A 14,696-nucleotide genomic window follows, 5' to 3' on the forward strand; every position below is an offset into this window, starting at 1 on the left:
AGTAGCAGAATTTAAGGAACACAGTGTGTCCGCCTTCTAAGGATTAAACATAATTTGTTATCATTTCCACTTATTCATTCTCTAAGATGGTCTTTGCTAATCCGTTGCATTAGCAGAGGATTCCCAATTATCTTTCCCAGATTCTAGAGGAGTCCTTTGCTGGTAAATGCCTTGTCTGCTGATTTCTAATAGGGAATCTGAAACCACAGGTATATTTAATTCTACTAGGTCTCCATTATTCTTTCAATGGTTTACTGCTGAAACTTCTTTGTTGGATGAATACTTTCTAAAGTATGTTACCCTTTGATTCATCTACATGTATGCACAGTTTCATAAAAGGAATGTTATTTCTTTTCATTAAATTCGTACAAGAGTACATGAACTTTATCCCAAAAGTTAAGGTAGGCTGTTCCAGTTCATAAGTTAATGCGGCCACCTGGGTCTCTGGGATCCGGAAGTGCTGAAAGTTCCATCTTCTTCAACTTAGGCAGTGGGTAGAATCGGACATTATTTTGAAGATTCTTCTTTTAGTAAGAGAAGTTACCTTGGGAAAGGGGCCTTAGAACTTCCCTGGCTGATACTGGACGAGAGAAAGAGGGACCCTGCTTCAGAGAATACTTGACCCAGATACACTCCCTAGCACTCCACTTTGAACCTCCCAACCATTGAAAGCTGAGCTTGTCGCGTTTTTATCTTTGTTCATGTTAAGCCTTGGAATGACAGCCTGGCTCTGTGTCCCCCTCTTCCACTGCCCCGGCTGTGAGTGTCCACATTGACACCTACCGGTGACCGCAGGCTGCAAGTCTTTGTTGCCTTCTCCACGCTCCTGGCTTTCACTGGGGTTAGCTCAGGGCCTTTGTTCCCCTTCAAAGCTGGAACATCATATCCCATGTTGTGGCTTTGCTGTCTCAGACCCCCAACGCTTTCCTCACAATTTACACACCAGGTAAATGTCCCTCCCTACCGAGCAGAGAGCCCAGCCTGGGGGGAGAGGGACGGGGAGCAGGGAGGGCAAACCTCCCCACCCCCCTAACATCAGAACCCCGCCAAGTTGATTGTCTTTCCTCCTCATTCATAATTTGCTATTTCATAAGGAGGAAAGATTGAAAACGCAAATGGAAATGTAAACCTTAGTCAGATCCTAGGACCCAAACACAAGACAACCCCTGCCTTGTTTTATTCTCTTACGACGGCTCGTAACTCCTGAGTCAGAACCGGCCTTGGTCACAGGCACCTCAGACCATATCTCCAGTCTGGGGCAGCAGGAAAACTACCTCAGGGGAAAACTTGATGGTCACATGCTATTTTGAAGGCCAAGGATGATCTGGCCGCCTGACTGACCTGCCCTCACCCCCTCGTCGAGGTTACTGAAGAGGCCCCCCAGCTGGAGCCAGGCCTGGGAGACTCCACTGAAAGTGAGGGAAAGAGCTATGGGTGGGGAGTGGTTTATGTACAGAAGTAAAACAAATTTCACATCTCTTGGTCTCTCCCTATGTTTAGTGAGGCTGTCAGAAGCCCTGGAAGAAGAGTCTTTGGAGAAGCCGTCGGTGCCCCAGAACACCCCAGTCAACGATACGGATGCCCCTGAGTAGGCACCGGACACTGGGCTGCGCAGAGCGGGACCCCAGGAAGAGGGCCCTCCCCATCCTGGCGTAAGGACTGCCTCCCTGACAAGGGACACCATCTCCAAGGCGTTTCTAACATAACTGTTCCGTCTCTCCACATGTCGCGCACGCTCTGGAGCACCGCGCTTGAAGAGAAGGCCAAGTGCGCGCTCTGTGCGCACCTTTCCAAGCTCGGAAGGAAACCCCGCTCTCTGGCGCTTGGTGAGCGGGGCGCACAGACCCCGAGCCGCCGCCAAAACCATCCAGGCGCTTCCTGGGCTCAGCGGGGTGCCCCAGCGCCTTAGGTGGGAAGGAACGGACTTCAATTAAAATTAAAAAGTTTGAGGCACTAACCCAGTGTCATTCCCTCTCTAATCCACTCCGTCTCTCTGTAACAGGAAGTCGAACTGATTTGCTGCCAACTGATCCCATAAAGGAGAACCAGGAAACCTCGAAGAGGATTTTAAATTTCCTCAAAGGAGGTCCACTCCGACATAGGCACGGGACTCCCAGAGTATCTTAAACGCTGTAAACAATTCTTCAGTAAGTGTGGAAACTCTTTGGACTAGTGTTTCCAGGTAAGGATCAAGATGAAGATTTACATATCTATTCTTTCCGGAATGTCAGGTACCATTTCCCGAAAGACCGGTTTGCTTTCTTCTCGGCGCAGTGGTCAATTCGGTCCTTTCTGTTCCCTTGACTACAAGTCAGGCCCAGTCTGCAGCCCAGTTTCAAGATAGTAGGCTCTGGATTGCAGATTTCTAAAGCTGTTTATTAAATCTCAGGAAGTATATTCGTGGTAGCCGTCACATAAAGCCGATGTACCCTGGTGCAGACGAAAGCTACAGAGGCGATTTATTTGTGCGTAAAAGGCACTGGATTTAATTGGAGAGAGACGTGTTCAACTCGAGGACGTGGGGTGGCATAGCACGGTGGAGCATTATTCGAGCTTCATCTACTATGCACTGTATGCCACCGTCCCCAGAGGAGTGTTGCCCTAGAAACTTGTTTTAAATCTGCGGCTATATATCAACACCTTTTTTTAGCAGTCCTTGGCTGAATTACAGTTACACAGTTTGGCGCTTCTTTCAAATTTCCTCCCATCAGTTTGGCTAAAGAAAGGAATTTTTCTCCTTTAGAAATGAATTGGCTTAATTAGTAAGTAGATTAATGGCAATTGCTGGTGAGTTGGTTTCCAGCAGAGTTTCACCAGAGAGGGTTAATCGGAGTCAGGTCTGGAATCTTTCCCAGAACTGGCTGCCAGCCATTTCCACCAACCAATCAACCCTACAAGAAACGGAGGAAATGAAATAGAACTTATATTCTCCGTGCTATCATCCTGGACAGTGAAATCCCTTGGAGACAGCCTTCTGCCTGGGTGTGGAATAGACTGTTTCATTTCAGAATTTTCACAGAAACCTTGAAAAGTTTCACCTTCAAGATTTATCTGGGTACCAAAGCGGAATTTCACATGGCACAATGAGTGTCTCCACAGAACACTGAGGGCACGTTGGAAATGCCTGAGGCTTTTAAGTCAATTTCAGGTTTTACAGATGTTGCACAAACCTCCTAAGTCCCACCCTAGATCTCATCTACCAGAAGTCTTTACAAAGTTGAGCTGTATGTTTTGCAGCCTTTTCACTTATTTTTTCCATAGTGATAAAAAATGCATTCATAGTTTAACTTGCAGCTGCATTACTCTTGCAAAAAAAAAAAAAATCCCTGCTGAGAAATGCATATAATAGGAAAAACAGATCGGCTGGACAGCAGTGTAATTAATGCCAGAAAGGGCTGAGGCCGGTTTCATAGTTTGTCTTTTGAGGATATCACGACGAGACCTGGTGAAAAATGACGCATGCTTTAGCATTTCAGAAAGCTGGCAACGGGCAGCGCTTTTCCTTTTTTCTTTGACTTTCTGCCTCAGAACAAAGAGGTCGGCAGAACTAGCTAGGTTGTAATGAGTTCTATGTCCCTAGCACATTAAGTGCATCATGGAAACATATTGTATCGAAATAGTTTGGAGGAGAATACCGGGGATGAAAGAGAATGGGTGCTTTGATCAGCTCCCTGGGGTCCTGAGCGCGCACAGACTGACTTGCAAGGCGTTATTCAGCTGGAGCTAGACACACTTACAACACCATTCAAAGAAATTTGCATATCTGTAATTTATCACATTGGTCCAGAACATTTTCGCAAGGTAAATAAAAGTTGGCTGAATAAAAAAATCAATCATCGCAGATAGTGTGGAAACTGTGAAGCCTATCTCCATTAAAAACATAAATAAATATGTCCATAAAGCATGACGACTTAGAGGCTGACTTTATTATAAAATGTCCTTAGAGCAACAGGTTATGCGCTGACAGAGACAAGAGTGGCCACAATTTCTTTGCACTTCTACTTTAGGAGAGTGCATTTCTAGCTTCCCACTAGAATAAAGGCAGAAAGTTGAAGAGATGTGTGTGGCTATAACCAGCACCGTGACATGCAGAGAAACGTTAGTACACACTTTGAGGAGATGTGGAAGATGGCTCAGTCTCCTCAGTGTCTGCAAATGCTAAGGTTAAATCTCATTTCTTCTGTTGATTTCATTGCCAAGCCCTGGTTGCTGAATTTAGAAGCTCAAGAGGATGAAATGACCTGACATCCGGTCAATAGGAAAACTTGCTTTGGAATGCCCCATGAGAACAAGTGAAAATTTAACAGGCAGGCATTGTTCTGAGTTTTTAAACAACCCAGTTAAACAGCAAACAAGAATCTTCAACTTGACCTTGAAAAAGGCTGTGTGCCTGCAGATAATCTATCAAACAACTCTGGATGACAATGATATATTTCAAAGTATTGTCAGATGAAAAGATTGATAAATTTGCTGCTGCAGAGGGAGAACTTTGGAAACAGGCAACAGGCGGTTTAGCGCACTCCCTCTGCCACCCCCTCCTCTGTCCTCGCCTCCCCGTACCCCCCCTCCACCCCCGGCCTTGGGGCCAACTCAGTGGAAGAGGGCCAGTAAATCCGCACTGTAATATTTCTTAAGGGGCACAGAAAAGCTGTGAACAGTACTTCTCATATTAAACGCAATATTTCTTCGCTTTCGTGGGGAACAAAAGTCATAGCAAGACGTCTTTATGTCTAGTTCAGTCAAAGGCACATCTCCGTTCCCCCCGCAGAAAGGTCAGTATCGTTGTGTTTGGTCCACCGAGGGGGTGTTTTCACGCTGAAAACTGAGCCAGCTGTCCCTGTCATACCCTCGCCATTGGGGAGCACGCACTAGCCATGGTTATTAGGCACATTCTACACCTGCAAAAATACCGATTTCCAAGACTTTTCAAGGACACCCCGCCCCCCCCCTCAGTTCTCATGCCCCCGCCTCTTTCGTCTACTAAACGTTGACAACACAATTCAAGCGCTGGATGAAAGCACTGCACGCAAGAGGAAGGCTGGGGAGGGACGGCTCAGCCAGCCTCTCATGGTGTCTATTGAGCAGGCATCAAAGAAATGAGGCATCAAGGATGTTTTCAAAAGTACAGAAAAACTTCCCAATAGTTGCTTAGTCTCACATTTGTTATTCCCACACGTCCTAACGGTTGAACCCCAATATTTATATTTTTGCACCAGTGTTAGGTGTACGTGGGTGGGTGTGCAGCCCGCAGTCCTTCACTGAGAAGTGGTTCTTCTACAACTTCTACTTGTAGTTAGCATGTCACTGACCAAGGTCAGGAGATAATTTTTTTTTTTCAGAATTGCCCCAATTCAAGTCCACGTCTCTTTTGAAAATCCGAATGCCAACACAGTGTTGCTATCCATTTCAAAACACTTGCCCAACTGGATTTCACAATAAAACTCCTTCTAGAAACATCCACTAGCTAGCCTTCTCACCGGAATCCCATTCCAAAGGCTTGTACTCTAAAGGTAGGTGATTACCTAGCTGTTTGGGGGACGGACCTGTGGCCCAAACAAGAAAGGAGCTAAAGGCGATCCCGTGCAATCGCTGGAAATAAATCGTAAAACTAGAAATAACTGAGGAAACTTCACCTGAAGGGTGAGAATGTCCCAGGTGCCAGTTCCTCTAAGACGAGTGCAAAAGAAACTAGTTTTCTCTAGGAGCACTTGGGGGTGGGGTGAAGGACTAATGATTCCTATCTGGCTGCGGGGGGGGGGGGGGGGCGGAACGAGGAGTGGAAAGGGAGGATTTAAGGAGCCCGTGGTGTGTCCCTAATCCAGATCTTTGTCTAGTCCTTCCACCCAAACTGCGGAGAGATACAGAAGTCCACAGAGTGGCCAAGTGCAGGAGTGCCCAGGATGCCTTGGTTTCCCGGGACAAAGGCAGGCGTGAAGCACACTGCGTGCCACAAGAGGCAGGGAAGGGGTGCCTCTCACTAGCCGGGAACCCTAAATTCTTCCCTGGGGCCTCGGAGCCTCCACACAGCCCGCCACCATCAAGCAAAGCGCCGGCGCCTCTCCAAAGCGATGTCAGCGCCACAGCTTGTTTGGAACTGGTGCCGACCCCCCAGGGAAAGCGTTGGCGTGAAGCTGCGGGGATCTCCCAAGGGCCAAGACCACCCCCCGGCGGAGCAAGGGTAGATGCCCAGGGTTCAGAAAGCAGGAGCGGGTTAGAAACCTGCGCCCTCGCCACTGCCGCCGCTGGCGCTGACGCCTCTGCCCAGAGGCAAAACCAGCTCGCCGCAGCCTGCGCCCCGGGCCACGGAGCCCTCTGCAGGCGGCCGCCCGAGGGATCCCCGCCCGGCCAGGGGGCGTTGTTACCCCCTGTCTCCCCAAAGGAAGCCTTGGGTCCCATCTCCTGCCCTCCTTCAGGCCGTTCAGCCCCCTCTCTGCTCGCCGCTTCCTGAAGCCCCTCTTGGAGACTTCCATGCGCAAAGATAGCAGGACTGCGGAGAGCCCGGCGCCGGGCAGCCACTTCCAGCCTCGAGGGAAGACAGACAGCCCCCGAACCCCGACTGCCCCGGGAGCAGGGGTTAGGCGAGCCTCTGGGGTTGCTGGTCCGACTCCACCCCGGCTCTCCCGAACCCTGGGAACGCCGAGCAGCGGGCGGGGCGCATGCGCGCCTCCAGCCAGGGTCCCTCCCCAGCCCGCCGAGTTTGGGGAAAGTTTGGCGAGGTTTGCCTTGGCAGCGGCGTAACTCCCAAAGGCCGAGCTGCCCTGGGGATGCGGCCAGGAGGCCCCCGGAGTCCCGGCAGCCGTCTCGGCGTGGGCCCGAGGGCTGAAAGGCGGCAGAAGGTGGGGAAAAGGAGGCCTTTTGTGTGTGGCACAGGACAGTCACTTGCGCACAAACGCAGCAGCGCGCTCCGCCGCCGCTTCAGCCTCCTCGGCTGCACCTCCGCCTCCGAGGCGCTTCCTTACAGCCGAGCCCTTCCCCCGCCTCCCCCCGGCCCCGGCCTTTGTTCGGCTTGAAAGTAATGCTGTGAATTAAAAGAAATGACAATATTTTCTATCTGCTTGAAAGTCCAAGAGAAGAGCCCTTGAGCTTGGCAAAAATCAGGCAAATCATTCATCATGCCACCCCGCACCTGTGGTCTTGGCATTGAAAACCCTCCAGACCTATTCCTATTAAACTTAATTATTCCCCCAAAGCACACAATGGTTGAAATGGAGCAGGTTGGAGTCTGTTTATTGGTGGTAAATGTTTTTCTGAAGATCTTCTGAATCTCATTGTTAGCTCGTTGTTTGAGGCTGCCCTCTTTCTTTCAGACTAGAGTAGCCTTGGACTTTTCAATTTTCAATCGTAACATCTGCTTAATCGTACGGATCAAAATATGGAGACACAAAACATATGTAATGGTTGATTTGTTAAATCCTGGTAATGAGTTATTAACAAGGGAAAACAATAGGCTAGGATGGTGAGAGCCTTATGGTAACAGAGTCACTTTATGTAACGCCTGACGTTTCCCTTCTTGATAAATGGAACTAAGGCCTGAGCGCCAGGTGATAGCAAGAAAATCAATGTCTTTAGGGGCCAGCACGGAGACTTTTTTCTATGTGAAAAATTAGGAGACATAAAATTTAATTGGCTGATCAGGAGGGGGGGAAGCAGTGGTCTTGGGTTTAATTGCCAGTAGGCTTAGCAAGGGAGACAAAACAAGATTTGGGCCTGTTTGTTTGCTGCACCCCAGCTTCAAGTCCAAGTGTATCATTGAAAATGTGTTTTATTATAACACATGTCATGCTTTACAGTTCCCATATTGTGTAAAGACAATAGTTAATGGTACATTAAAGACAGGCAAACCATGCCAACACGTCTTGGAGACATTGTAAGGGCCTCTCTCTTTGCTTGTTTTAGGCAGCTGCAGCCCAGGACCCAGAAGCACAAAAAGAACAAGTTTGAAATACCAGGTGCACCCTAGAGCACCACGACAGGGATTGATATGTTATAGCCCAGGACATGAACCTAGCAATAAAGATATCATTGCGATTGTCTGCGGCTTCCACGGCCTGTAAAGCCGAGAGGCCTGAGCAGCCCGCATTCTGGCAGTCCCCTCTCACTCCCTGGGTTTCCCCATCTCCCTGGGCCAAATCCCAACACCTGTTGGCCAGACCCCACATCCCATCGTGGGAATCGCTTCCTACCACTGGTTCCAGATCTCAAAAACGCAATTGGTTGTGGAATTATTTAGGGCCATTCCCACAGGCTGCAGAAGGCTTTGGAAGGCAGTGGGAGGGGAGGGCGAGGGAGAGAGGGAGGGCGAGGGCTCTTCCCAGAGAGGTTCTCCGGGGAGTGCTCTACTGGTGTTTGTTCAGCCCCGCAGCTGGTACTCGGTGCCACCGCAAAGGCCCATTAATGGAAATGGGATGAGTTTATGGATTTAAGAGGCTTCACACCCTCTCCACAGAGGGGCGTTAATCCTGATCCTGGCAGATGAGCAGTCCTGGGAATCACCCGCAGCCGATTTCACAGGAGTTCCAACAAGGCTCTTTATGCGCTCTGCGCCCAGCCTGGGGTGGGAAGCTCATTCTCTTTCCCATCCACTTTTTTCTACCTTACAGGACCAATAGGCTCCAGAATTCAACTTTTTGTGAGGGCTTTTCATTACTCCTTAGTGTGCCCTCCCTGGGAAGGAAGAGGCTCCACAAGGGGGCTCCATCCCAGAGGCCACCCAGCTCAGGGTGGGGAAGTAGGTCCCTCTTCTTGACTCCCTCTCCTCCCCTCTCAGGAGACAGCCCACCCCACCTCACCTCATACGTGAGAATCCCCTGATGAAAAACAAAGCAAAGAGGTTTGGTGCCTTGGTCCCCAGTCTCTGAAAATAGACAGCTGCCCTTTTGTGACATGTAATATCTTTTAAGGCAACAATGAGAGGACACTGACCCCAACGCCCACCAGAAATGTAGGCGAGAGAGAGAAATGGGGAGAAGGGGCTTTTACTGTTTAGAGCTATAGGCACTCTGACACCAAGGCAGAATAGAATGGTCGAGCAACCTGGGATGGAGCCCAGGAGGATGGGCTGGAAGTGAGGATGTGTACTTGGTGGGAGGGGGGTAAGGTATGGGGAGAAGGGAGCCCCCCACACCCAAACTCTCTTCCTTGGCTTTACCAAGCCCTCTCCTGTACCCCATCCCCCCCATGACCGCTTGCATGGAGTCTGGACCACTGGGCAATGATTTAGCCAGTTTGCCAGTAGAGATCAGAAAATGCATCCCGTTCTGGGTTTGCAGCTTCTTTACTACGCTAAATGGACAAGGGCAGCCAGGGAGGGCTTTAAACGCTTTCTCCTGGTGGTCCCAGGCTAGGTTTCAGGGCAGGGGCTGATGAGTGTTCAGAAGAGCAGGGCTGAGCCAAGGGTCTCCATACCCATCCAGAAGGTTGGCTTACTGGATTGTTTTCATAAGCATTTTTGCTGAAGTTGGAAGAAGAGTGTCGACTTAGAAGGACCGCTGAATACCTGTCACTCAAACTGCCCCCACGCTGATCCTTCCAGTGCCAGGCTGTATTTACTGGCTAGAGATGCCCCGGGCCAGAGGCTCTCGAGCCTGGCTCTGCCACAGGGAGAGCCGCTCCTGCACCGAGCAGAGCGCAGCTCCGGCCTCTCCGCTGCCAAAGGAGACTCTGAAATGATACGTTTGTTCTGCTTTTACTGCCGCATTTTTTTTTTTAAGAATTGCTACACTAGAATGAATGGATTATGAGTAAATAAAAAGAAGCTGTCAGTCTCTTTGAAGGTTGTGTTTAAAGGGACTTGCCAAGTCAGGACAGAAGAGTGACAAGATAGAGACCCTGGTGTTTTCCATGCTCAGCCCGGCTCTTCCGCTTCATCTGCACCGCACTAAAGGATGTCGCTGAAGCATTGAATCACAAAAAAGTGGCACGCAAAATAAAAGGTGCCACATCACAATGATGGTAGTGTTTTAACGGCGGATTGCCACATTCTCTAATCCAACTGAAACGCAGGTCTACACAGCCGAAGAAAACGGTACAATACTTACATAACTTATAATTAAGTTGAAGTCTGCCTACCATTTGACTTTCTAATGAGTGTAATGAGATTACATGCCTGATAGAAGCACTTGTGCAAAAGCAACTTTCGTGTTTAATGAGGCCCTAATACAGGACAAAATCGAATTATTTTCTCTAGTCCCCAAATTCTGCCTCCAGTGTGAAATCTCCATCTTTTAGGGGGAGGGACGGGAGAGGCTGGAAAGGGTGAGAGGGTCCGTGGCCAAGGGCCTCCTGGGAGCTTCGCGACGCAGAATCTCCGCGCGTCTGGCCAGGCCGCGCTGCGGGTCGGGCTCGCGGCCTCGCTTTAATTGGTTTTGGATGACGTCCATGGCACCCGCGGCGCGCGGGAACCCCTCGGTGGGTCTGAAACTAGGTTAAAGCAATTAGCATGCTGCCGACATATTGTCCTTCGGCAGGGCCGTGGGTACCGGGGCGATCGTACCTTGGCTGACAAGGCCGCTGCCTGGAGGGGAGCGACACCCCGCCTCCGCAGGGCCTGCGGGGCACGGGGTCTGCGGATCAGCCAGTAGGTGCGCGCCAGGCGCGCGAGGCCCCTCTCGGTGCCTTTCCCTCCGCGTCCGTGCCGTCCGAGCGCGCGCGGGACCCCACACACAAAGCCGCGCGCCCCGACTCCCGCCGCCGGCTGAGGGCGCCCCGAGGGCCAGGGCGGCCCCGGGTAGCGGCGGCGGAGACTAGCCCGAGTCCCAGCTTCCTGGGCTCTCCCGGCCGCGCCCTTACGCCTCTCCCCTTCGCTAGGGGGCGACCCTGAGCCCTCCACCCGAAGCTCGCCTTCTCCCCACGCTGCTTGCCTTAAAAGGACTAGATTCTGGAGACAAAACCAAGTGAATTTCAGAAATAACCCAGTTGCAGAAGTGGCAGAGAGGGCGCCCTCCTTCTCGCCTTACCTAAAAGACCCTGGGTTTTGTTGGAAAGCATCCGACAGGGTCTCCGGCCTCAGCATGGTCGTCTTCCCCATCTGAGTTCCATGTATCTGACGCTGTAACTGCAGAAGGGATGGGTCACAGGGCGGCTCAACAGCAACCCTTTCTCCCCAGCCCATGGAAGCAGAAAGGCCCCTTCCCTTGGCTAGACCAGAAGCTAGCCCCCTGTTGCCACCGGACACACTTTCTACACTATGATTAGGCAGGGTGCCGGTGACCTTGGGTAAGACAAACATCGTCTCCCAGCCTTAGCTTTCCCGTCTGAAAAATGAGAACAATAAATAGTCTATGACCTCCTTGCCTCATAGGGTGTTTGGATGGTAGGCTAAAAATACAGGCGAAATATTTACGTATTTAGCGCTGGCGATTCAGATGAAGAGCCTCTGAGAGAACTGAGGCCTAAACCTCTAACCCAATTCCTTTCAGCAAAACTAAAAGCTACGTTTGAGTCTCTGGTTCAGGTTTTTTTTTTTTTTTAAACTAAGTTAATTACACTCCATCATGTATTAAACAAATAACTTTTACAAAAAGGTGTAAATAGCATTTATTAACATTGCTTAGAAATAAACCATATCTGGCAATAAATTAGCATGAAGTTTTCTGGCCAGAGTTCTTCCAACAATGCAGAGTTCTGCCAAAGGTGCTGGGTGGAATCACAGACTATTGCATATTTTTAGAAAATCAGGATAAATTATATAAATTATATATTTTAAAAGAGATCATCTATTTCATTAACTCGACAGGATAATAAATAGATAAATAACAAACAGTTGATTGCCATTAGAAAAATGTGATTCTTAAATTACATTTACGTTATATACATGTACAATGTGCACAGAGACACAATCAGATCCTCTGGCGGGTCTGGGACTTCTCAGGACACAAACTCAAAGGGCGGTTCGTTTTCTATGTTGTTGAAGGAAGATTTGCTGTTGAGTTTTCTGGGATCCTCTGGGGTCCACACTTTGGCTGTTCGGATAATATTTTGTTCTTTGAGTTGTTTTTCATCAGTCCAAGAGAGAGAGTGTCCTGCGAGGGGAGGGAGGCCATAATCCGGGTCGCTGGGGGAGGGGGACCCTGAGGGGGTGAGAAGAGAAAACAGACTGTGAATGTCCAACTCTGTTCCCAACGGTGCCCTCCGGTCCGTTAGGATCCCCTCTTGGGCGCCTGGACAGACAGGCGTCTTAGGTTCCATTAGAACGACCCTCTTCCTCCACCCCTCAAGCCCCCAGCGCCTCCACCCCGCAATGCCAGAAGCTGCAATTCTGTCGGGGACGCGTACCCTCCGAGCCATGGTCAAAGTGGCGGAAAAAAACCTCAGAAACGCCAGCTCGCGCTCAAGGTGGCCGGTGCCCACGACCCGTCCGTCCGTCTGTCGGTCAGTCGGCTGGTCGGTCTGTTCACCCAGCCCCTCCGGGACCTTCCCGTGCCCGTCCCCGTCTCCCCCAGCTGGGAGGCGGACGCACTTACGGGTGCCCCGATGGCAGATGATGACCTTCTGGACCTGGCTGCCCGGGCTGTCCCCGCCCAGGCGCCCGCCGCCGCCCGGTCCCCCGCCCCCGCCCGCGCCACCGCCGCGCAAGGGCAGGTCGGCCTGCACGAGTTCGCTGAGAAAGTTGATGTAGCCGATGGCCAGGCGCAGCGTGTCCACCTTGGAGAGGCGCTTCTCGTAGGGCAGCGTGGGGATGTGCGAGCGCAGCCCCTCAAAGGCGTCGTTTATGGACTGCATGCGCCGCCGCTCGCGCACGTTAGCCGCCTGCCGCAGCTGCTGCAACTCGGCCTCGGAGCGCACGCGCCGCCGCCGCCGCGCAGCCGCCGCCGCGCCGCTCAGGCCGCGCAGCCGCGCCCCGGGGGACAGCACGGCCGGCCCGGCGCACGGGTAGGCGAGGCACGAGGGCGGCGAGCCGGGCGAGTAGGGGAAGCCGCCGGGAGGCGCCCCCACCTCGCAGCAGTAGCCGCCACCACCGTCCTCCGGCTCGCCGGGGCCCCCCGAGGGCGGCGGGGCGAGCGCGTGCGGAGCCACCGAGGGCGCGGGCTGCAGCAGTAGGCACGCCCCGTCGCGGTAGCAGTACTCGTGCAGCTGGTGGCTGAGGAACTCCGCCTCGGCCTGCTCGTCGGCCAGCAGCTCATCGCCGTCCTCCAGAGGGTCCCGAGAGGACTGGTCGGTGAAGAAGTCCTCCTCCTCAAAGTAAGGGGACGGGAAGGCGTCCAGGCCCCCGGGGAAGTGCTCTAGCAGCACCGCGTCCATGCTCTGCGCCGCCGAGCGCCCGGGGGACTGCTGGCCTGGGGTGAGGGTGGTCTCTGGAAGTTTGCTGCGGCAGTTCGGCCTTGTCTGGCAGCCCCGCCCTCACGGCCCGGCGCGGGAGGCGGCGAAGACTGCCCGCCCGCTTCCAGCCCCCGGCCTCCCTGGGGAGCCCGCGGCCGCTGCACTCTGGCCGACGCCCGCGCTGCGCTGGGGAGGGCTGTGCCGGCTGGCTGGAGCTGAGGGCTGGCACGCGAGGATTCTTATAACTACATCCACAGGCGCGTGCCAGGGACCCGCGGCGCCAGCCAATCACCGAGTGCGGGGTGCCGGCGGGGAGGGGGCCGGGGAGGCTTTCCGCCCGGTGGGAGCTCCCGGGGCGGAGGGGAGGCGGGGCCCGCGCGGCTCGGGGCTCCTCCCGCCTCTCCCCGCCGGCTCCTCGGCCGAGTACCTGCAGGACGCGCGGCTCCAGGGGCACCTGCGGCCCCCGGCGCCCGCCAGCGCGCGCTGCGCAGACCCAGGCCCTTCCGCGGGGCGCCTCCGCGCAGCCACAAAAGTTACTAAGGGCGCGTCCGCGGCCCAGGCGGCGGGAGCTGATCGCGGGCGGAGCTCGCTGCTCCTTGGGGGTCGGCGCAAAAACTGCTGGCAGCCTGGGCAGTCCAGGCGGTGCGTTTCGCCACCCCCATCCCCGGAGCGCGCGGGCCTCCGGCCTGGGTTCCATTCCCGGCCTCTGTCTCGCTGCCGAACCTTTCCAGGACTCTGGTCAAGTTGGCACAGTGTGTGCCGCTGGGGTTGGAAGGCGAAGCGATGCAGCTCGCAAGGCGTTCCAGGCGCGGCTCGGGGTCGAGGGGCGCGCGGCTGCGGGGCGCTGCTCGGGATCCTGACTCCGGTATCCGGTGCTCCGCGGCCGGCCTCGCCTCGCCTCGCCTCCCCTCCCCTCCCTTTCCCCGCCCGCAGACAGAAATAGGGACGCTGGAGGACGCCTTGGAGAGCGGCTCAGAGGGGCACGTTTCTTCTGAAATCAAATCGGGACCCTAGGGGTCCGGGGCAATAAAACCGGATACAAAAGGAGTCAATTGAGTCTTCTGCTCTGGAGCAGTCAGGAGGGAGGGCATGGAAGTTAAAGGGCAGAGTGGGAACCCTTTTCAAAGTCTCTCACCAGAGCCTCTCACCTTTCTGACTGGGAACTGGGACCATCCCTGAATGATTTTTTTCCTTCCCGGCCTTTAAAAAAAATTTTTTTTTAAACCAAACACAAAACATTTGTGCTCTGGCCCATAACACACTCTATCACAGACTACGATTGCAACACGAGTTCCTCAGTTGAAAAGTAACAAAGAAACACTTTCAAGGTCGAGGCAATTCTGTTAAAAGCCAAGCTCCAGAGAGTTCAGAAGTGCAGCCGACCGCGCGTGTTCTCTCAGCAGAAGACCTAGAGTCACTGCCTCCCTGGCTCAGCCTCT

General features: G+C 53.0%; 2 protein-coding genes across 2 annotated transcripts in view; one reads left to right on the forward strand and one right to left on the reverse strand.

Moving 5' to 3' along the window:
- The window catches only part of C2H10orf67 (chromosome 2 C10orf67 homolog), a 92,971-nt gene extending 89,170 nt beyond the window's left edge, over positions 1-3,801 (forward strand). The window contains exon 15 of the mRNA XM_049705367.1: positions 1,501-3,801. Coding sequence (XP_049561324.1) covers positions 1,501-1,503 — 3 coding nt within the window. The 3' untranslated portion in view covers positions 1,504-3,801. The remainder of the gene's footprint in view (positions 1-1,500) is intronic.
- Positions 3,802-11,516: 7,715 nt separating this feature from the next.
- Positions 11,517-13,470, reverse strand: PTF1A (pancreas associated transcription factor 1a). The gene is made up of 2 exons (XM_004280952.3): positions 12,462-13,470; positions 11,517-12,068 (listed from the first exon to the last, which is right to left on the reverse strand). The coding sequence occupies exons 1-2, from the start codon at positions 13,237-13,239 to the stop codon at positions 11,866-11,868; spliced, it is 981 nt and encodes a 326-aa protein (XP_004281000.1). The 5' UTR covers positions 13,240-13,470; the 3' UTR covers positions 11,517-11,865.
- Between the last annotated feature and the right edge of the window lie 1,226 nt (positions 13,471-14,696).

Source organism: Orcinus orca, chromosome 2 (assembly GCF_937001465.1).
Source record: "Orcinus orca chromosome 2, mOrcOrc1.1, whole genome shotgun sequence".
NCBI classification, from domain to species: Eukaryota; Metazoa; Chordata; class Mammalia; order Artiodactyla; family Delphinidae; genus Orcinus; species Orcinus orca.